This window comes from Carlito syrichta, unplaced genomic scaffold, assembly GCF_000164805.1.
Source record: "Carlito syrichta isolate Samal-C Ts95f unplaced genomic scaffold, Tarsius_syrichta-2.0.1 Scaffold128134, whole genome shotgun sequence".
Taxonomy (NCBI): domain Eukaryota; kingdom Metazoa; phylum Chordata; class Mammalia; order Primates; family Tarsiidae; genus Carlito; species Carlito syrichta.
In genome coordinates, this window is record NW_007072230.1 from 172,685 (window position 1) to 196,146 (window position 23,462).

General features: G+C 38.8%; 1 protein-coding gene across 5 annotated transcripts in view; it reads left to right on the forward strand.

Annotated features, from left to right (window-relative positions):
• The window catches only part of SYBU (syntabulin), a 102,655-nt gene that overhangs the window by 29,982 nt on the left and 49,211 nt on the right, over positions 1-23,462 (forward strand). For 2 of the 5 annotated variants that reach the window (XM_021707960.1, XM_021707959.1), the window contains exon 2: positions 22,896-23,093. In XM_021707960.1, coding sequence (XP_021563635.1) covers positions 23,024-23,093 — 70 coding nt within the window. In that variant the 5' untranslated portion in view covers positions 22,896-23,023. Of the gene's footprint in view, positions 29-2,100; positions 2,306-22,895; positions 23,094-23,462 lie in introns of all 5 variants that reach the window. The other 3 variants (XM_008048897.1, XM_008048898.1, XM_021707958.1) reach the window with 3 other exon arrangements.

The following is a 23,462-nucleotide window of genomic DNA, read 5'->3' on the forward strand; positions in this document are numbered from 1 at the left end:
CGCGATGGGGCCCCTGAGGGAGAGCAAGGTAAGGAGGGCGCTTCGTGGGGCGCGGGTGGCGGTGTCCACGGGCGGGTGACGGTGTCCCCGGTGACCGGCTGTGTCCGCGGGCGGGCGACAGGGTCCGCGGCTGGGTGGCAGTGCCCGCGGGCGAGTGACAGCGTCTGCTGGCGAGTGACAGCATCCGTGGGTGGCAGTGTCCAGGGAAGGTGGGCACTGCGGGGCGAGACGCGGGCTGCGAGATATGGAGGGGCGACATTTAGAGTTCGGGAAAGGGGAGATCTGAGGTGGCAGGACCGGGGGAGGCAGAGGAGCGTTTGCTTAGGTGCTGAGATCCCTTAGACGGGGAGGTGGTACTGGAGGAATAGATTTTGGAGATGGGCAAGAGGATTAAAAAGATTGAGTTAGCCGGGCTCGGTGGCTCGGTGGATTGCCTGAGCCCGCGGGTTCGAGACCCGCCTGGGCAGCGAGACCTCATCTCTACAATACATCAAAAAATTAGCCGGGCTAGTGGTAGCGCATGCCTGTAATTCCGGCTACTCGGAAGGATCGCCGGAGCCCAGCAGGTCGAGGCTGCGGTGGCCGGGAGCGGCCACTGCACTACAGTCTGGGCAACAGAGTGAGACTCCAACTAAAAAAAAAAAAAAAAAAAAATGAGTTTGGGGGGGAGGGTCAACCCCATCTTCTGAAATTAGGGACTTGGGATGTAGCTTTCCGTCGATGTCTTGTGTGTGTGATGGGGATTCAAGGAATTTGATGGATTCGTGACTGAGGGAGTACTCCAAGTGAGTCTGTGACCCAGCACTGGTTCAGGGCCTGCAGTGTGCCCAGCAGAGTGGCTGCCTGTGATACCTGCTGGGTGACAAATTCAGAGGCTGGGTGTAACTGGAAGTTCCTGTAGAGTGGATGCCTGAGGGATCTCAGAAATTCCGATGCTGGGATTTTCCCTTCAATTCCTTCCCTGTGCCAGAGGTGTTTTCTTTGGCTGTGACCCTTCCTGGTGGGCCACGGAAATGACAGGAGGTCATGTGGCAAAACGGTGTTTGTTACCTAAACCAAAGCCCTTTTTCAGTCACAGCGGTTGCAGGGAGCAGTGGAATTTTTGCAAGAAGCTCTGGTGGAGGTGACCCTGAAAAGCACTGGGTTTTGAGCACGTCTTCGAAGATGACATGCAGTCTCAGTGTCCTCATCTGTAAATAGGGACATGAATTAGTGTCCTCTGTATGTTACAGCCTAGTGTGTCAAGATCAGATGAGATAATGGTTGGGAAAGCACTTTTTACATTGCAAAACATTGTCAAAATATTATTTTTGTGCATTTTTTAATATCAAGGCATGGTAGGGTGTTTTATGCAGTGATTTTTAAGGAGAGAAAGACCAATCTCTTCTTTCTCAAGGAAAACAAAAGCTATACAAGATGTCAAAGGTGGAGCCATCTTCCCGAGTATTGGATTTGTGTTAGCTTTTCTGTTGGCAGCAAGCCTTGTGTACCAGGATATTAATAAATAATTAAGGTCCTATCCAGAAGAGGAGGGATTTTAGAGTGTGTGGGATCTATCAGGAAAGAATTGTTCCAGGTATAGATAGATAGGGCTCTACTTGGTGATGAGACAAGAAAACAGAAGTCAAATTGTCACAGCTAATTCGGGAACAGCAAAATGGAAGTCTAAAGGAAATCAGGTAATAAGCAGAGTATGCTGTGAGTGTTTGAGAGCCTTTGAAAGCTCAAAGTGTGAAAGTAATAGAAAAAGCCAGAGTGGGAAGATGAGTCAAGGATCGCATGGGGGCGTGAGATGGCCTTTCTGCCTGTGGGTGGAAATACTGTGTGTGTGTGTGTGTGTGTGTGTGCTTGTGTGTGTGTATGTGTGTGTGTTTGTGTGTGTGTGGTTTTGCGTGTATGTGGGTGCACGTATGCAATGCAGTAGATTAGAAGGACTCGCTCAGTGGAAGAGTTTTCATTTCAGCAACTGAGATAAGAAGGGCTACTCTGACTGAAGAGTCAATATTCAGAAATGTGGTTTTTTAGAAACTGAGTTGTGAAGCAGTAGACCGAAGTTAAGAGGGGGAATTTTCTTTTTTCTTTTTGATGTCCAATTTTGAGAAGGAGCGTAGAGTGCAGCATCATGAGAAGGAGCTATCCAGAAGCCGAATTCCCCGGTTGATTCTTCGACCCCATCTGCCCCAGCAACAGCACAAAGTGTCCCCAGCCTCTGAGTCTCCTTTCTCTGAAGAAGAGAGCAGAGAGTTCAACCCCAGCAGCTCCGGGCGCTCGGTGAGGACCATCAGCAGCAACAGCTTCTGCTCAGGTACAGTGCCCAGGGAAACCACCGTGGGGTCCAGTGTGCACAGTACAGGTGTATTGTGAAGGGACTCAGACTGGGCCCCTGGTAGCTTACAGCTAGACTTCTGCTATTAGGATGAATTGTATAAAGTTGTACCACTTGTGCTGTTTTGACCTGCAAATACAGCAGTTTCTTATAGTTCAACCCAATGCCTGTTTGCATGTTATTCTAGTTTATAATTTAGAATGTGAATTCTACATTTTTTCTTTGATAAGTTTTTTAAATTAATTAATTTATTTATTATAGAGATGTATGGTATAATTCAGGGTTAGGTATATAAATATTAATCATGCAGTTACCTTTGTTGATGAGGTATGCCCCTCCCTCCCCTAGAGTTTCCCTCAACTGCCAATCCCACCAGCCCCCGGACTGTTTTCCACTACTACCAATCACTTTCTTATAGCATTAGAATTGTTCAAGGTCCATTTATGAGTGAGAACATATGGAACTCAGTTCTTTGTTTCTGTGATAAATCACTGAGTATGATCGACTCCAAATCCATCCAAGTTGCTGCCAAGTCCATATATTTGGCTTTCTTTATGGCCATATAATATTCCATTGTTGAACTTTAACTTCTTGTTTCTGTGACTGTTTTTTAAACAATGCATTCCTTTGTTAAATCTAGAAAAAATGTTAGATTGAATTTTACACAACAACCTCTATAAGCCAGTTTACTTCTGATTATAGAATTCCCCAAAGATGAAGCAACTCCTAAGAAATGAGGTCAGGATCAAAGAGAGTTTTATCCCAAGGCTGGCCTGGCCTTGTCGTGTAGTGGGGAAGAGCTGACTGTAATCGACCAGACCCAATTATAGGAAGGGCTGGAATCCCTGGACTTTCACCACTTGTATACCATGGACCTTGGGCAAGTTGCTTCACTTCCTTAAGCCTTGTTACATCCAGAAAATGGAGTGATAATACCTACCTTTAGAGTCAATTTTGGCACATGACATTTCCTGAACATTTCCTTAACATTGTGAGTATATTTGGTAAGGGCACAAATCTTTTTCTAGTTTCTAAAGGTGCCACCATTATCACATGATAGTGCTTGTTATTCTCATTAAAGCACATGACTTAAGGACTTGCATTTTTTGAGAAGCATTAGGAATTTGGGTTAAATGTAACGGAGTGACTGTCTTATGATTAGTGAAGAATGATGGATAATCTTTTAGAACTTATTTAAAGAACATATAATTAAAGATTAACACATGTAAGAGAAGAGGCACATGAATGAAGATGCTATGACTAATGTTCTAATTTCGCAGAAAGCAACATTCTGCTACATTTTCCAAGGATTTTATACATGCAGCTTTGGATTTATTACATACTTCCACAAAATAACTTCATCCTCTGCCTAAGTTGTGTGTTAGAAATACTGTGCTGCCGACTTTTTATTTTTCTCCATGAAACCTCGAGTTCTCTGCTTAGTTCTGAAACAAAAACTTATCAAAATATGTTTTAAGACGTATTTCTTGCCATTTGAATCATATGGACTATAGTTTAAAATGGAAACCCACTGATGGTAGCTTAATCCTCTCTCAAGAAGAAAACAAAAGGTTAGCTGACAAGCTAGAGTAGCTCAGACTCCTACGACCTAGAGTCATGTTTGCAGGCTGTAACGCTGTTTACTTTTGCATTTACTGTTTGCATTTTGGAGCTCAGAGTTCACTCTGGGGAGTGTGGGTGGACCCTGGGGATGTCATTTCAAACTGACTTGGCTTTGTTTACATAACTCAATTCCTCATTTATTCCTGATATTCTCTCCACATAATCAATAGCTGACTGACTTCAGGGTGAGTCATGTTATCACGCAAGAAAGAAAAAGTTGATCAAAACAAAACAAAAGAAAACCCCCCAATATATTTAGAAAATATGAAGGGAGACAAATAAGATTATTAATTTTGGTCATGAATCATTCTGTCCCAGACCCATTGTCTGAATCATCCTTCCTTCCCTGGAGACCCTTCTTTCACTAAGGCCATAATGCTGTACATGAAAATCGAAAGTAGATATTGATCCTTTAGCCATTAACTAGCTGAAAATTGAGTGGCAGAAGCACATAGTGTTGGGTGTCTCTAAACAACCTTTCAATCTTTGGCCTTACACCCTGTTTCTATATAGGATATCCTCCTTCCTAGGGTCTCCCTCATCTCCCTTCATCTCCCTGTGCCAGCGAGTCCTCAGGGTCTGGGTCTGATGCCTTCCTCTTTCTTGCATTCCTTTCCTGTGGAATTCTGAGAATCCCCATAAAGACTTTTGAGTACTGCGCTGGCTAAAATTGACAGTAGCAAAGCCTTTGGGGGCATGTTAATGATGCTTTAGGAGGTCGGTTGTTGGGTGGAAAATAAATGGGTTTGGTACTATGGGGACCACTACTGCTGCAGGCAATGAGGTAGAGAATGTAAGACATGTCCAGTCAGCAGGGGGAAAAAGCTGGTGTTAATCCTCCCAGTCTAACACTGAGGCCAGGATGTGATGGCAGTAAAGTCAGAAAACAAGGTACATCCAAACGTTAGAAAATGCCATCTTCTGCCAAAACAAAACTAAAACACTTTAGAGGTGTTTGTTGTCACCGTAGCTTTATAACCTTACAGTAATTCTTTGGCATTAGCCTTTCTTCATTATAAATCATCACATTCACTAATGTGCAAGGGAATGTGCATAGTTAGGGGAATTCTTACAATTTGGTCATGAAATTATAGAGAGAGCTATTACTCCAAACACAATGAAATGTAATTTGAAAATTACATTTTCAGATCTGCAAAGTAGAGATTCTTTCTCCAAATCTGCATCAAAGGCATTCATTATGAAGAGCATTGTATGTTCTAAAATATTCATTTTTTAAAAAAAAGATAATGTAGTGAGCTTACATAAAGTTAAATTTACTTAATATAAAAAATTACCCTCTATTTTGAGAGTCTGACTTTCCTATGATTTGTATTAAAACAAGTATAATGATACTTCAGCAAAATAAATGACAACTCGACAATGTTTCTTCTACCAGCACCCCTGTATTTTGCTTATAATTCAAGGATTGGAACTATTTTCAGAGTGACCTGTCTGTTTTTACCCATTTTCCCTTTTTCCTCCCCACCCACCAACTCCCTCCTGTCTTCCCATGGGACCCTTGACAAGGAACATTTATAATGACTTACTATTCTATATGCTAATTTGTATGTTGTGTCTACCTCATTTCAGAGGGAAGGAGCTGTGTGTATGACCTTTTGCAATTCATTTGGGGTGTGTCCCCAAAGAGCTCTTCTTTTAATAGCTTCTTATTAGCAGAGTTTCTTTTCTACATGTGTTTTGTGCATTTCATCAGCACATGAGTGTTTTTTGCACTTTGACATCATTCTAGGCTTAAAAAAAGTCTGTTCTTTAGAGTTTGTAGTCAACACATTCACAGTTTGTATTCAGTCTTGGTCACTGTGATTTGAAGTGGAGACAGTTAAGTTTATATTGTATTTGAGGCCAGGCTCTGTTTTATGTGCACAGCAAGTAGAACTTTGTACAGTCTTAGTAAATATTAATTAATGCTTTATTTTAAAAATACATAAGGAAGTAAAGTTAATAGTTTATAGAAACAAAACACCCACTTTCATGCCCCCTTCTTTAAAAAAATATCAGGCTTATTTGTTTGCTTGCTTGCTTGTTTGTTTAAACCAGTGTTTTGGACTAAAGTCATCGTATCTTTTTCCGCCATGTTTCTTGTTTTTCACATGCTCAGAAGAAGTGATGAATCCTACAGTTTTGGTTTGTGTTCTGGTTTTGGCCCATTGAATCTTGACCTCTGTCCTTTTTTCTCCCCCTTTTCTGTTAGTAGTGAATTGCATTTGTAACCATACCATGACTCCAGTCAATATTAGAAGGACAGATGACCCAGTTGAGTATGTCAGGCACATACATCAGTCACCTGATGTGTTTGGCAGCATGCTGTGCATTCCTTCTTGCTTAGTTGAGGCAATAATCACCCCCTTAGAATAGGGAAGCAGATGGATTTCTGGGTTTTAAGCTAGTTCTCCTTGGGGTGCCTTGTAAACATGGCAGGTGGAACAAATTATGCATATAGAACACTGATTGTTTTATGGGAGACCAGTAATTTCTCTGAGTTATTTCCATGTTTCTAATGTGCACATGCAGATACATGGACAAGTTTGTGACTTGACATATTAAAAAACATGTACCAGGCCAATTAAAGAAAATAAAAGCTGAGATTCTTTGCAGTCTAATCCCAGGTAAGTTATTTGCAGAAAGTATTTTGGTATTTACAGTGACCGGAAAAAAAATCTTTGAGTGCCAGTGATCTCGAGGTAATCATCGTTGCAGTTTGTGGGAAGAACAATTAAGGCAAATTATAACCTGACTAGTGCCCTGTCTAAGCATGACAATGCCTCCAAAAATCTGCCAGGCTTTGCCAAACAGAAATATGTCTGCTATGCTTTTGTCCAGTTGAGGAAGCTTGGCATCTGGATCAAGTGAACTTTGAACATAATGACGAAAATTGAGATAAATTGCTTAACATGATGTGAGCTGCAATACCAAATTATACTATAACTGAATGACTGCCAGTCTACTGTGAATTAAAACACCAAGACCCCAAGAATTGAGTATCACTTTGATGAGTGTGGCACCTAGGTACTGTTGCATAATAAATATTTCAAATGTTTAGCTGCCTCAGCTGCAGAGATATGTACTAATGAAATAGGTCACAAATGAAGGGTATATGGGGAGTATTTCTTTGGGAATATGGTAACTTCAATTAGGACAAGAGCAAAATAATGTCATTTAATAAACAAAATCCTTAGCAGTGAGAACTGTGAAAGGTTATTATGGTGGAAGTGGATCACGACTGAAAGTAAATTAAGGTACTTCACCTGAAAATTCTTCATGTTCTAAAACACTCATCTTTATGAGAATGTTTTCCAATTTCAGAGGATGGTGTCTGTCTAGTTTAGAATCTGCAGTAAAATGTGTTTAAAATGAGAATATGTTGTCCCCACCCCAAATGTACCATCTTGAAATGAAGGGTCCCAGGAATCTGGATTTGACAGGCTTTCCTGATGATTCATATACATACCGAAGGCAGAGCCTCACTGCCTTGTGATCTGTGTGTGTTTGGGGATTTCATGTGAGGAGTGTGAGGGCTATACCCAAAGGAGTGCACTACAAGAAGAACAAGGGTCAGAGGTGGTAGACATGGTGGCCAGCCAGGTTGTTGAAACCAGTGGCCATGAGGCAGGTGAATGTGGAGGGATGCCTCGATATTCCCTAGAAATTGTAGCTTCTGGCTCTGTATTTACAGGTCTTATGTTGTTAGTCTTGGACATGATATTATTTATATCTACATATTGGGTTTAACTTGTGTTCAAATGGTAGAAAAGTAAGGAGGAGAAAGCATTTCCTTTCTTTATATTCCTATATGATCCTCTCCTTGAATTTACTATTTTTATCTATATTTTTATTATCTTGTTTTTTTTTTTTGGTATTGGGATGATTTGAAATACACTGAAGGTGGGTATACTGGCCATACCAGAAGTGTACCCTGGACACACAGTGTATACACTGAAGGAGGTTGAAAGAAGAGAAACTGAGGCTTGAGAATAGTGGGACTTTCAGCTTTTTGCAAACCTCCCCCAGTCATATTTATCCAATAAGCATCTATTAAATGTTTGATAAGAATAAGGAATTGTGCTCAGACTACAAAAATGAGTAAAACAGAGGGACAGGAAAAATGAATTGTTGTAGTACCTTAACCCTGACACTGAAATAAATGAAGTAACAGATGATCCCAGCTGGGTAGGATTCTCACAGTATGACCTTTACTCGCCTGTTTTGGGTCCCTGTCCCTTTTACTCATGCCCACCTCCCACACACACTCCTGTCTTGTAATTTGAGTTTGGTGCTCTCCTTATTAGTGCCATTGGCCTCTCACATTTCATAAACCCAAAGATGCAAAGAAGTCAATGTTCATTAACGTGGTGTAGTGGAGAAACAGGAGCCTTGGCATCAGCAGGCCTGAGTTAAAAGCATGAAATGAAATAGAGTGGCAGGCAGGCCACATCTTTAAAAGGTTTTTATGCTGTGCTCCAATCTGTGGCTCAGAGTCTGTACAGTAACTAGGCTAGTAAGGCAAAGAGTGAGGTCATCTGGGCAGAAGACAAGAGCAGGATCTTTAAAACAGTGTGTGCCACTGCTAAAAGTATTCAGAATTTTAAAAATTCAGCTTTGGAACTAACCCTTTGGGCCACATAGCTTGTGCACAGAGCTGAGTATGACTCAAGGGCAGCCAGTTTGCAATTTCTAAAGATCTTGCAGAGCCAATAAAGGGTTTTCCAGCAAGGAAGCATTATGAGCAGATATACGATTTAGAGGATGATCTTTCTGTGTATGTATTGGACAGTGGATAGGTGAGGACTAGAATGATGGGGAGGCACCTTCCTGATTTGAAGGCCACTGCAGTAGTCAATGAGAAGATTGGTGAAATGATATCTATGAGGTTTGGGGTTAGGACAGATGGGGCGTAGTCACCAGTTGCAAGTAGCAGGTGAAAAGAAGGATCGTGTCTAGATTTTCACTGGATGAACACCGAAGGAATAGCAGAACTGGGAAGAAGGACACGGAGTCTAGTTAATTAGTTCAGTTTGCTGCTTTTGAGACAAAAATTTAGAACCTCAAAGAGAATACCAAGATAGTGGCAGTGGAAGTCAAGGGAGCTGATAATATTACCAGAGGGGAATGCATGGAGGAAGAAGGTTAGAGGACCCAAGAGAGAACGCTGAGGTATAGCAGGAGTAGGTAGAAAAAGGAGACTAAGACACCTGAGAATGAGCATTCATGGAGGAAGGAGGGGAGCCAGGTGTGACAGTCCCAAAGGAAGACAGAGTTTCAGGAAGAAAGTAGCCAACAGGTTCAGATGTCACGGCAAGATTAAGTAAAATATGTCTTAAATAGTGACCAAGGCTCAGACCACTGGGTTTTCAGTGCTCTCAGGCAGAAGCAGTTGCCGAAAACTGAGGTGGTGCTGGGGTCCACATATAATCAGGCTGGGACATAAGTGACACATGATATAAGTGAGAGATGACAAATAGAGAGAGTGTAGATAACTTTTTTGAAAAGCTTAAGTGCGATGGGAAAAAGAAAATAAGCTGGGCTCGGTGGCTCAGCCTGTAATCCCGTGCCTTTGGGAGGCTGAGGTGAGTGGATTGCCTTATCCCGCGGGTTCGAGACCCACCTGGGCAACTTGGCAAGAGCTCATCTCCACAATAAATCAAAAATGAGCCGGGTGTGGTAGCGCGCGCCTGTAGTTCTAGCTACTCGGAAGGCTGAGGCGGAAGGATCACCAGAGCCCAGCAGGTCGAGGCTGCAGTGGCCGGGACTGGCCACTGCACTCCAGTCTGGGTGACAGAGTGAGACGCCAACTCAAAAAAGAAAATAGAATAAAAACACACATTGCCTTTACAATGAAAATCAGGTATTTATCAAATGGCAGGTATTTGATAACATGTTTTGACTGGGAGAAGTGGACAGTAAAGAAGGAATAAAATGGAGTGAGGGAGAGAGAGATTAAAAATAGTAACAAGACTGGGAGTAGACCAAAAAAGACACATAAGTAAGAAGAAAAGAAGTAAGGCTGAATGTGAACGTGAACAAGTATATTTATAGGTCACAGGAGGAAGCTAAAAGATATATTTCAAATCTAGGTTAGATGCCCCATCTTCAAGCTTTCTCTATCATACCACATGGCCTAGTTATAGAATCTGTTTTAGTTACCTGACTCCTCAGTAGACTGTAAACCCATAAAGGCAGGAACAACTTAGTTCCCTGCATTATACCTGACTCATAGCAGCTACTTAATAAGATTGTCAGGATTTGGTAGAAGACATAATTATGAGAATAGGGCAAGCAAAGAATCCTCATTTATTTAATAAAATATACTGACAGCTGGTCACTTAGGAGCTGGGCATCTTAGTAGCTGGTGGGATAAGGAAACTAGACACATACTCCATACTCAGTTGAAGAGTTTTGTTAAATGAACATTCCTATCCTGAGGAGTTCAGCTCCACCATAGAACCCTGACCCCAGTGTTGTGGGTAGCTAAAAGGAGCTCTCTTGCTAAGAAATCAGAGAAGGCTCTACACAAGGGTTGGCACATAAGCAAGATTTTGAGGACTGTGTAGGAGTTTAGAAGCAGACCACGACATACGTGACAGACAGAGCAAAGTGTCTAAAAGCATTGAGCCCTAAAAGTGCAGGGCATAATTAGGGAAAAGTGAGGAGTACTGTCTTCCTTCATTCTTATTTCTCAGTCACGCAAGCCATCAGAAAGACTAGCAACACAGATTACAGTCAAGAGGGTAATCAGCACAGGCCACATACTCATGTTTCCCAGGATTCTGTCTTGACACTGGCTACCCGCCCCACCCTCCAGGTGCTTGTTATTCTGAGAAAGCCTGTCTCCTTCCACTGACCAAGGGGAGACTTGGTGCCCTTCAGATGTACGGGACTTCTGAGTGTGCTTGCACTGTAAAGTGGCTTGTCTGACTCAAGGTAACAGTTACTGCCAGAAACCACCACTACTGCTTGATACTCATTCTATGACGGGCAACAGTGCTCAAGCCCAAAGGTCTCCTGCCTGCTGCTAGGCTCCTGTGTCTCCAGATGGAGGCCAGTCATTTCACATTGACTGTACTCTCTTTAGAACACCCAAACCAGTCTCCCAAATACACACCTGTGCCATCGTTGGGATCCTACAGCATTCTCCCCCATGTGCTGGAAGCCTCATCTGTCAACTTTACCCTGCTCAATGTGGGTTTTTTTCCTCTCTTCTTTTTTGACTGGCTGGGCTTTATTCTCTCTCTTTTTGTGAGTGTCCATGTAGACAGGATCCTTGTTAGAGACTGAACTTGGTGTCCCTGTAGACAGAATACCTGAAAAAGAGTGACCTAGGTGTCCATGTAGACGTAACCTCTATGAGAGACCGACCTTGGTGTCCATGTAGACCTGACCCCTGTGAGAGACTGACCTCGGTGTCCATGTAGAGAGGATCTCTGTGAGAGACTGATCTAGGTGTCCATGTAGGCATGACCCCTGTGAGAGACTGACTTGGGTGTCCATGTAGACAGGATCTTCTGAATCTTGAGATCCTGTGGATTCTGACCCACTCTTCTGTTTAATCTAGAGTGTTTGTGAGGATTATATTTCCTTTACGGTGATTATACTTTTGTTTTTAACTAAAAAATAGCAAAAACTTTTTATTGTAAGATGTGTCAATGCGTGTGTCAGAGTGGATGTAATCACATTTATTGGATTTATTTTGTTTTACTTTTAGTCAAAGTGAGATCATACTATATGGATCCGTGATCCTTTTGTTCATTAAGTAAATGTGTATTGGACACCTGTTGTGTACAAGACTCTCTCTAGTAGCAGAGCTAGAGTAATGAACGATGCAGGCATGGCTCCTGCCCACAAGGAATGTATATTCCAGACAGTCTCTGTACCTATCATTGCTTGTCAGCACCGAGAAGACCCTACATTCATCATCATGACAGCACCACATTCCACTTTCCAGAGGGGCATCGTTTACTCAGCCATCCTTTTGTGAATGGACATTTTTTCTTTGAGGCTAACTTTCAAAATTCAGATTTTTTTTTTTTGAGTCAGCATCTCACTCTGTCACTCAGGCTGGAATGCAGTGGCATGATCACAGCTCACTGCAACCTCAACATCCTGGGCTCAAGTGATCCTCCCGCCTCAGCCTCCTGAATAACTGGGACTGTAGGCACTCACTACCACATCTGGCTAATTTTTTGATTTTGTTGTAGAGATAAGGTCTTACTATGTGTTGCCCAGGCTGGTCTCAAATTCCTGGACTCAAGCAAGCATCCTGCCTTAGCTTCCCAAAGTGCTAGGATTATAGATATAAGCCACCATGCCCAGTCCAGAATTTTGTTTTGTGAATGACACTAGGATTAGACTATTTATAAACACATTTCTTCTTTGCCTCTATTTTCTTTTTTGTTTGTTTGTTTTTTTAAAAAGTAAATTCCATAATGCAAACACATCTAAAACAGTTTCTAGCTTTCTAAACAGAAAAAGCTCAAATGTAGCCATTATGTAAACTGGTTAATGAACATTGCTTTTTCCTTAAATTTATACTGTTTTTATTTCTTACTCTATCTTTATCATACTGTCTTTAGATTCTCAATGTGAGAAAAAACTAGAAGGGAGGGGAAATAGTTACATTGCTCTAAGACCCTTAACTATAATTCAGGTGTCCTTAGAGTGGTTTGGAGTTTCCTTATAATATGATTTTTCAGAGTTAAGAAATAGCATCTTGGCCGGGCTCGGTGACTCAGCCTGTAATCCCAGCACTTTGGGAGGCTGAGGCGACTGAATTGCCTGATCCCGCGGGTTCGAGACCCACTTGGGCAACTTTGCAAGACCTCGTCTCTACAGCAAATCAAAAATTAGCTGGGTGTGGTAGCGCACACCTATAGCTCTGGCTACTTGGAAGGCTGAGATGGAAGGATCGCCGGAGCCCAGCAGGTTGAGGCTGCGGTGGCCGGGAACGTGCCACTGCACTCCTGTCTGGGTGACAGAGTGAGACTCCAACTCAAAAAAAGAAATAGCTTCTTGAATTCTGTTTCTCCTTTCCTTCCTGTTCTTTACGCACCTCTTTTTTTTTTCTCCCACTAAAGAAATTTTAAAAAATAATAATAATAATAACTGAGCCTTTTTAAAAGGTGTGACCTAGAAACTGCAAATAAACCCATATTGCTAAGAAGGCAGAAGGTCAGAAAGATGTGTAACATGTCTATTTTGGAAAGATCCTAACCCTACAAAAAAATTAAAAAAGAACAAAAAAATAAAAGCTCTCCTGACAGGGTAATTTACCACCCCTGTGCAAGAAAGAGCTCAGTGTTCCTCCTACCTCTAGAGTCACCTTCTGTTTCCCAGTTTCAGCTCCTCCCTCACCAAATCCTTTGGGTAGATTCATTACTCTGACTACATTAGATATTTGGGCCGAGATATTTTCTCCTCTAAATTCCTTCTCCAGGGGCTGCTAATGCAAATCGAATAACTTGATGCTTGGTAGAAATCCAATTCTTCTGCCCTTGTTGCAGAGACAGCCCCAAGTCCCCTGGAGAAGCAGAGCTACCTCACCTCGCCCCACGTCCTCTGCTGCCCAGGGCTTCACCAGAATGACTTTTATGGGAGCACTCGAGGCTCCAAAATAGCTCAGAAATCCTGGGAATGTTTATATGTGAAATGATTATTTTGTCTCCAAGAAACAAGGAAGGCACTCACTAAATAATTACTCCACTCTCCACTTCCTTTTTATAGATGTAGGTTAACTTGTCTCAGTGCGAGGTGCTCACTTGAGTTCCTCTGACAAGCTCATTTCCATCAGCACATGCACGCTTCACAATAAAACAAACAAGTAAATAAATAAAAGAAGCTCCCCTTGGCCCCTCATTTATTTTCAACTACCATCCCATTTCCCTGCTCCCTCGTCTCAGCAAAGCTTCAACAAAATCCTTGCTCCCATAATTGGCCCTTCTCAAGCACATGAGTGACCATGTTAGCAAATCTAACATTTCTTTTCTACCCTCGTTTTCCTTGACCTCTCCACAGCACTCAACATGACTGAACAAGCCCCTCTCCTAAGGAAAATTTTCCTACTTGGCTTCTGTGATCCTCCTACCTCTCAAGTCACTTCTCAATCACCTGAGCTGGCCTTCTTCTCATCCTGTCTTCCCCTGTAGAGTGGTAGTGCTCCAGGCCTATCCCTGGGCTCCCAGGCTTACTCATTCAAGTGCCTACTGATATCTCCAAGGTCATGTTTAACTTTTGCTTCAAATCTGACATATCACAATCAGAATCCTTGATTTCACCCATGACGCAGTCAGAAACCCATGTCTCAAACTCAGAAATGACTACCAATACCCACCTGTTTAAGGAGAAAACCTAAAAGACATCCTTGATTTTTTTTGTATTTTTCATTATCATAAATATATGCTTTCAATTATTCTTCCAAATATATCTCAAATCCATCTGCCTTTCTTCCTTTTCACTACTACCAACTGAGTCAAGCCACTGTTACCTCTTGTTTCTCCAAATGGGTTTGTTTGCTTCTGTCCTGCAGCATAGGCTATGCAGCATACTACAACTTTACCATTTACTGATCACAAGCTTGGGCAGGCAGCTTAAACACTAGAGTTAACCCCACACCTTTAAAATAAAATAAAATAATTTTAAAAACACACTAGAGCTAGTTTTGTGTGCCCCTTGCAAATCAGGAAGGCACAGGTGCCTATCTGAAAGGGATATTAGATGAAGTTAGTTAAGACTTGTATTAAGTAAAGTGTTTAGAACAGTGCTTGGTACTTAGTAGGCACTCAAAAAGTATTAGCTAGATATATTATCATTAATTCAGTCTATTCTTCTTTATAAGCACAAACCGAAGTTTTGCCATCTCATGCTTAATGTACCTCGTGTCTCCCATTGTACTTACAGCAAACTTGATTCCTGGCCTATAGTCCTGCACTACTTGGGAGTATTTCAACCCCATCATCAGTTATCTCCTCCCCATCAGCCTCTGGCTTCCTTTCAGTTTCCTCAATGTACCATATTCTTTCCTGTTTCAGAGCTTTTTGTACTTGTTCTGTCTGCCTGGAATTGTTTTTTCTACCTTTTCTATGATTAGTTTCCTCTCATTTTTTGCTCTTGGCTCAAATAACCTCTTCAGGAGTCTTCTGTGACAGCATATCTAAAGAAGTACCTGCCTCGCTCCCACCTTGTTAATCTAAGCAGTAACACCTAGTTTATTCATTAACAGTATACCACAATCCAAAATATTTTAAATGTATTTTTTTAACTTATTAACTGTCTCTCCTCATCACTAAAATGTGATCTCCTTAAAGACAAGAATTCAGTCTTCTTTATCACTATATCTTTAACACATAAAACAATACCTAACATACAATAGGAAATTATTTGTGGAAGAAATGGATGGATGGATGGATGGATGGATGGATGGATGGATGGATGGATGGATGGATGGATGGATGGATGAACAAACAGATGGATGGACAGACAGATGGGTAGATGAGATGATTTACTTCACATTGGCCACTGCTTAGTAATGTACTATACAACAGTGAAGCAAAATTTGTTTTCAACCTTGTAGATTTGAGTTCTCACTACAGAATATACTAAAATTAGGTGAAGGAATAGAATTTCAAACTTTGCCATTGAAAACCTAAAACACAAAATGAATTGTATGCATTTTATATGACTACATATGTTGAGGAAGGAATACTGGCAACATCTAGAAATAATTTCTTGCCTTAAATTTTTGTGGTCTGCTGGTTATGGGATGGCTTCTTTCTAACAGCTTCCTTTGTCTGTTTTTAATTTGGGTATTCCCAGAATTGTTGATGTTTCCTCTTGGAACAACATAAGTAGAAAATTTTAGAAAACAACTTATGGTGATGAGTAAAACAGGCACTTTGTCAGACAAACCTGAGTTTGAATCCTGAGTCTGTTACATAGTAGCTGTGTGACTGTGAAATTCTTAACCTCTCTGTATCTCAGTTTTTCCTACTATAACAAATTGTTAAAATTATATAATAAAAATTAGTGCACTTGCCACATGACAGTTACTTAATGTTAGTTTTCTTACCTTACCAATGTCTATTCAGTATATGGCTCAGATTAATCATGAGCTTAAGCTGTGACTTTTTTATCTGTCTCCATTCAACTGTCTTCCAAAATGCCAGTATCTTGAACAATAAAAATAGTAAAATCTATAGCAGTGTCTAATGCATTGTAGATATTTATTGAATCAATGAATAAGTGCTCAGTAAAGGCTTCTGCTGTTCATGAAAATCTAGGTCACCTAGATTTCCATATAGTTTAAAATAATATTTGCTTAAAATAGCAACGATTTCTCCTTCAAATTATGCAACTGAACATTGAATAGCATCAAACCATAACTGAATGTTTCAAGACATTATGGCATAAAACTATGTTTTCCTCTGCCTGATGTTATTTTTAAATATGTCTTCTGGAATTGTTTAGTTCAATGTTTTTGAAAAACAGTGGGCTTTGAGATCTAAATTCAAAAAGGAACCAGAAACTTTACAGATGCTTCTTGGACTTCAAAGAAGTCTTTTAGTTATACTGTTTAGAACTTGGTGTTTTATTCTTACATGTAATGTGCAAGAAGATTTAAGTAGGGACTTGGTCATAATTGTTCCAAATGTGTTTGATGTCACTGGTTGTTAGGCATTTTGGTTAAATATTAGGAAATTTTATAATGCACACATGCACATTTGGACAATTCCAATATTTTAAAATTTATAAGGGAGTTATACAAAAATTACTCATTGTCTTCAAATTTTTATCATAGAAAGCATTGCACAGTGGAAAGGATAGATTTTCTTAAAACCACAAATAATAATAAAGTTAGTATTTAACCTTCATACCACATTTTCAAATGAATTACAGATGGATTTAATGTAAATGAGAAGTGAAACTATAACTATCTGGGAGAATGTATAGGTAAACATTTAGTTGATCTTTGAGTTAAAAAAATGACATTCTAAGTATAAAAGCATTGAAAGAAATCACAAAGGAATGTATGGAAAAATTTGACAGAATAGAAGATAATTTGATTGTCAAAAACATTATAAAGTTAAAAGCAAACAACAAACTGTGTGAAATATGACAAAATGTTAATGCCTCTCATACATAAGGATTTCTTAAAGATCAACAAGAAAGCCTGAACCACCCAATAGAAAAATTATCCAAGGGCATGAACAATTCATACAATAAGTAAAAAAGGCTAACAAATGTGAAAGACATTAAATGTCACAAGTAATTAAACCCATGTAAATTAAGACATTAAAAATTCATTTTTAACTATTAGCTTGAAAAAAATGCAACAAAATAATACTTAATGGTGGCAGGAATTTAATAAGTGGATAAACTCATATAATAATGGAAATGTAAATTATCTCAAGTTTCTTGGAAGTTTTACTACTTCTACTAGACACACATTCTATGAGCTAATGAAAGATTTGACCAAAGATATACTATAATATTTGTTATTAAAGCAATTTTTTAAATAGTGAGAAAAATGGAAATAAACTAAAATCTTCTACCAGAAGGAATTGGTCTTTAAAAATGCTTTGTATCTATTTTTAAATAGGTGCACATTTAAAATGTTTTTAGAAATTAAATATTTTGAAACTTTTTAAAGCACACTCAAAAACAGAGAGAATAGTATGATGAACTCTAATGTGCTATTATCCACTTTATTCAGATTAAATGATAACAGGATATTGCCATGTTAGCTATGTCTCTTGTTTTTCCTTTGCAGAAGCATTTTAAAACGAATCTCCAGACATTGTGTCATTTCATGTCTACCTGCATACCTCAGCCTTCACTAGTAAAAAAACAATCAAACAAATAAACAGATGCACATTTTTCTTACATAATCACAGTGCCATTTAAATTACTAACACAATTAACATAATTCCTGGGTATAGTAGAGAGCATTGAAATAGCCCCAGTTGTCTCAAAAGTGTCCATTCGCTTTCTGAAGGTATCATCTAACCCAGAGGTCAACAAACTTTTTCTGTAAAAAGCCAGATAGTAAATATTTTTTACTTTGCCAGTCGTGTGTCCTCTGTTGCATATATTCAAATCTGCCATTGTAGTTTGAAAGCCATCATAGACAATATCTAAAGGACTGGGTGTGGCTGTGTTCCCAGAACACTTTATTTACAAAAACAGACAATGGACAGACTTTGGCATGCAGGTTGCAATTTGTCAATCTCTGATTTAACTCATTACTTTATTCTCTATATATTTAGTAAGGTTGCTTTAAAGCCTTGATTAGATTTGGGGGCAGTTTTTCTTGTGGCAAGACTACTTCATAGGGAGTGCTGTGTGCTTCCTTTCACATCCCTTTCGAAGGTACATAATGTCTGTCCGCATTTGGGTAAGGCCTGAATCCATCACTGTAAACTTTCTGACAGCCTTTTGTCTAATGTTTTCATCTGTTATGTTTGTTGCCTAAATCAGTCATTTCATAGAAGTTGCAAAATAATAATTGTCTCTTTCTATTATTCCATTTACTTTCATTAACCAGAATACTTCTATAGGGACGAACTTTCTGGTATCAATGAGGGATTTCAGTTCCACTGAAATACAGTTTGTATAGGAACACTTTTTATAATAAGAATACATGCTAATTCTTTCATTCTTTTAATTGCAAATTTTCAATCAACAGAATTGGTCCCTAAATCACTTTCAATTATTTCTAGGGAACTAAGAATTTGGGGAGTGAAAGGCACCTTTCTCACTCTTTTTTGTTTGTTTGTTTGACTGTGAGCTCACAGATTTTTTTATACATCTAATGATTACCAGTCATCCACATTTATTATTTTTTGATGTTCAGATTATTTCATTCATTCGTTATACCACCATGCCTCGCAGGTTTTATAACTTAAAAGGTTAAGAATTTAACAACCTCAACAGAAGATTTTTTTTAATTTAGCAAATACACTTAAAATGATATTTATATTTTTTGAAAAGTACTTAGACACATATTCTTCATAATTGTAAGTAGAATAACTGTACAGTTATGAAATATATGCCATATCTCAAAAAAGAGCTTGCAATATAAAGAGGAAAAAACAGAATATAAAAAAAATTCTTTTATCAACATCTAGGCCTCAAAATTGTAATAGTTGTCTGTTTTTATACGCCTTAGCTTCATTTTTATTTTCCTTAATGACAATTTGGAAACAAGTTCATGGGTATATTTTTATAGTTCTTTAGATAGACCACAACTTCTGGAGTTCCTGGATCTGTGAGTATTATTTCTATTACCCTTAATTCTTTGTTGCCAGATTTTAGGCAAATGACAAGACAACAACAACAAAGGAACCTATTCCTTAATATAAATTGAGAAGGAGGTGTAAATTAACCTCCTCCTCTGTAGAATTGTGATCATTTAGATGTAGCCTAGATCAGAGTAATTTACCTGAGTTCCACCAGAGGCCATCTTGAACCCATCTAAATGGGATTTAAATGAGTGGACTCCAGAAGGAAATTATCTCATATTTTGAAATGAACCACACTGCAAAACATATAAAATGGTCCTCTTTTAAAAAAATAAAGTTATACTTACCATGAATAAAGGAGAAAGTAAAAACTCAACTATGTAAGAATTGTATGTGTGTGTTTATGTTTAAAATTTCTCTCTCCAATAGACCACCAGTCTTTTACATTCTATTCCTACAGTCTTGGAACAAAGCTTCCCTTATGGCAAAACCAGTCTAAAATGTTCCTTCTTTTATTAGGTATTCTGGACTTTTGAAATATTTCACACTTTTTTGGCAGATCATTCAGGATTCCTGCCATTTCCAGCCCAGAAACAGTTTCCTCATGGTGTCATATTAGAAATATTTGCTATTGAAAATTTATTTGTGTTGATATAATGTTATAAAAGCTAGAATTATAAATATTATGTTTATAAATCTAGAAATACCCCAGGGCAAATTTAGCAGTCAGGATAGCATCAGAAAACAGAAGGCACACTCAAAAAGTTTAACTGAAGCAGGTTTAATAAATAAATCTCTGATATGTGCTTAGTCTACCTGTAGTTTAGCATTGCAAGATTAGATATGAACAGTTAAAGAACATCAGCTTGATTTTACTAGGCTTAGAATCTCAGACTAAATATGAACTAAGAATATTTTACATTGAATTTTGAATTATCTTCATTTGAACTGGGCTCAGCTTCCAGCTGTGGCCATGAGGAGGAAGAGAGGGGGTATGAAGAGCCTAGAAGGAGCCCTAAACAAGACTTGAGAAGAGAACCTCTTCAGTGCTACACAAAGGAAAATACCTCAGGTGCCATGGATGACCAGATGACTGTCCAGCACATGAAGCTCAGTGCCTTTACTGGGGTCTTATTTTGCACAGCTTGAAGTATGCTCTCTGTAGTAAGAATATTAATGGCCCTGCCCTTTCTGAAACTGGATTCTTTATTTAGTGTTGGGTCTATTAGACAAAACAGGCAAATGCCCTAGGCTTCTGTGAGAACCCAACAATTTTCTTGGGCATGAGTTTACTTTAACATATTTGCCAGTTACAAGAATTGTGCATTGTAAGTGGTATATACCCAACTACTTTTAACTTACTGATATGCTCCATCATGATGGGGTCCAGGTACATAGTCATTTAACTGATGAAAGACCCATGTATTATATTCCTGTTCTTTCCCTACTCAATATGAAGCACAATAGTAGACAGTTAAAAGATGATGATATAGTGGCTCAAATCCTGGAAGATGTACCTAAAGTTCAAGATTTATTTAGGTGTTAATTTTCTCACTCTCTGCTCCTGGAGATCTTGGCTGTAAATACTGATGACAGGTGGGGCACCACACTCCAGGTGAAAAACTGTTCCTGTCTGTTCTACACTGCTACCACTTTAAATAATTTCAGTTTCCAATTTTTAACCAGATTCCAACAGTTAATCCTAGAAATGGCTAGTACTGAAAACACGGTGTATTCATATCCTTTCCTTATATAACTCCAGAAAAAATGGTAATAGAACCAAAAGCATAATTTTGACAGCATTCCTCAATCCTAGAAATTGTTTTATTTTATCACCATGAGTCTGAGAGCTTTCAAGAAAAAAATGAGTTTTAGGGTAGACATTCTGAACATGGATTTTTATTTGGGGGGTACATTTCTCTTTCAAGAGAAGTAATTTATGAAACCAACTCATAGGGAAAGAATTTGAAAGGCAATTGGTAATTTTGAATGATTAGATTTCCTTCGTTTGAGTTTAGCTGCTTTGGGACAGGAATCAAGAAAAAAGAGGCTTTCCAGAGGCAATTTGCAGACCTGTTGAACCTTATGAAGTTTCTGGAATTTGTCTTAGTAATTAGCAGCTTTGCACCTCTAGAAAGGAGCTCGAATTTCTTTGGGTTGAAGCCTGATATGTGCAAATATGAGGGAAAGGCAAGGGCGGTGAGCAATGAAATAGCCAGCAAGGGTACTCATCACTCTGCCATTCAGAGCCAGAGTATCTTCAGGAGTTCAGGAAGAACAGAGAACGTTTAAAGGAGCCCAGATACATCAGGCATGAACAGTATACTAAAAATCATCCACTTCCAGAAACATACCAGGATTTGAGTCTATACAAATGCAGCATTGAATGTATGCAAATATACTCAAAAGTTGAAAAAGAGTTATCAAGAGAAATAAATCATTGTATTAGTGCCAAATTTACTTTGTTCCAGGAACTGGGATATTTCATAATAAAAAGTGAAATAAAGGCCAAAAATGAAGCAAGGGCCTTTTTTTTTTTTTAGATGGACTGTAGCAATCAGTATGTTCTACTCAGGCCTGGTTCTGTTTCTACCTTTATTCAAGCTGTGGAGTTCTAAGATAGTCTTTGATAGATGGCAAATTATTTTAGTTTCCTTAGTGTTCATAAAAATGTAGTAGTTCTAAGAGTTATGAGTACTAAATGTCTTTATTCATTCTTTTGTCTAATTAGCTAGTAAAGTAATTCTGGCATTAAAATATTTTCGTATAATAAAGAATTATATAATAATGAAAACTTGCCACTAACTGATCAGTTTGAGTAGGCATACTTTGAAGTCATATTGGTTTGTCTTTGAAGTCCAATATAGTTCTGTTCATCAAAGTATAAATGAATTAACTAACCATAATAAATACTTTAATAAATATGGAAAGCATTTATAGGAGGTGGCAGTACAACTTTCCTGTTTGCTTAGTAAGAATCTACTTGGGTCGCTTCATATTATGCATATTAACTAAAAATAATGATCCTGGTAATAATCTGTTACTTGAAAGTTAAGGCAACATTTCTAATCTAGATATCATTTTTATTTTTACTGGTTTATTTCTGACAGTAATATATCTGATTTATCTATTTCGGGTTGCATGTATATGATATAACAAGATCCCTTCTTTCTGCTTCCTTGAACTCTAAAGCCTGATGTTTTATCTATCAAACTATTAATCATTTGATGGGCCAAGTGATCAAAACATGGAGGTGGTCAATAATATCCAAGTAACTTTGTTTTCCTAACATAAACAAATTGTGAAGGGTTCAAACTAAAGATAATGAGTTTTTCTGGTGAACTTCTTATTACTAACACTGTCTAAAAATCTATGGACATAGACGACCCAAAATTATACTATGTAAAGTATTAAAAATGATCATATCTTTATGTTTTGACATGGTGAACATTACAGAAATATTTGTGATCAAAAAGCTTATGAGAGTATGCCTTAAAATAGTTGATACTTTCTTTGTGAACATGAGTGACCAGAATATAAAAGAAAAGTCATTAAAGAAGACTCATACACAACAGTTAACCTGGGGCATCATAAGCAAATACATGTGTCTGAGCACACATGTGTAAGCACTATGGTTTCTCCTTGCCATCACTGATTTTCTCCTCATCATTAAACACTTCTTGATTCTTGTCTTCTAGATGACACAGGCTGTCCTAGTAGCCAGTCAGTATCTCCTGTGAAGACGCCATCAGATGCTGGAAATAGCCCCATTGGCTTTTGCCCTGGAAGTGATGAAGACTTTACCAGAAAGAAATGCACAATTGGAATGGCTGGTGAAGGAAACATTCAGTCAACTCGATACAAGAAGGAATCAAAGTCAGGCTTCGTGAAGCCAGGTCAGTATGCTTATGCTTCAGGTTTTCATCATAGCAATATGACCAGAGTGACTGCACATTTGAAACAAAATGTCTGTCTGAAGCATATTTATATATATATATATAAAATATATATGTGTGTGTTTATATATATATGAAATTATATATATATACATATATATATATATAAATTTTTATTTTTTTGAGTAGGGTTCTCACTTTTTTGCCCCAGCTGGAGTGCAGTGGCATAATCACAATGATCATGGCTCACAACAGCCTTGAACACCTGGGGTCAGGCAATTCTTCCATCTCAGTAGCTGGGGCTACAGGCACACACAACCATGCCTGGCTAATTTTTTTAATTTATTTTTTTTAGAGACAGGGTTTCAC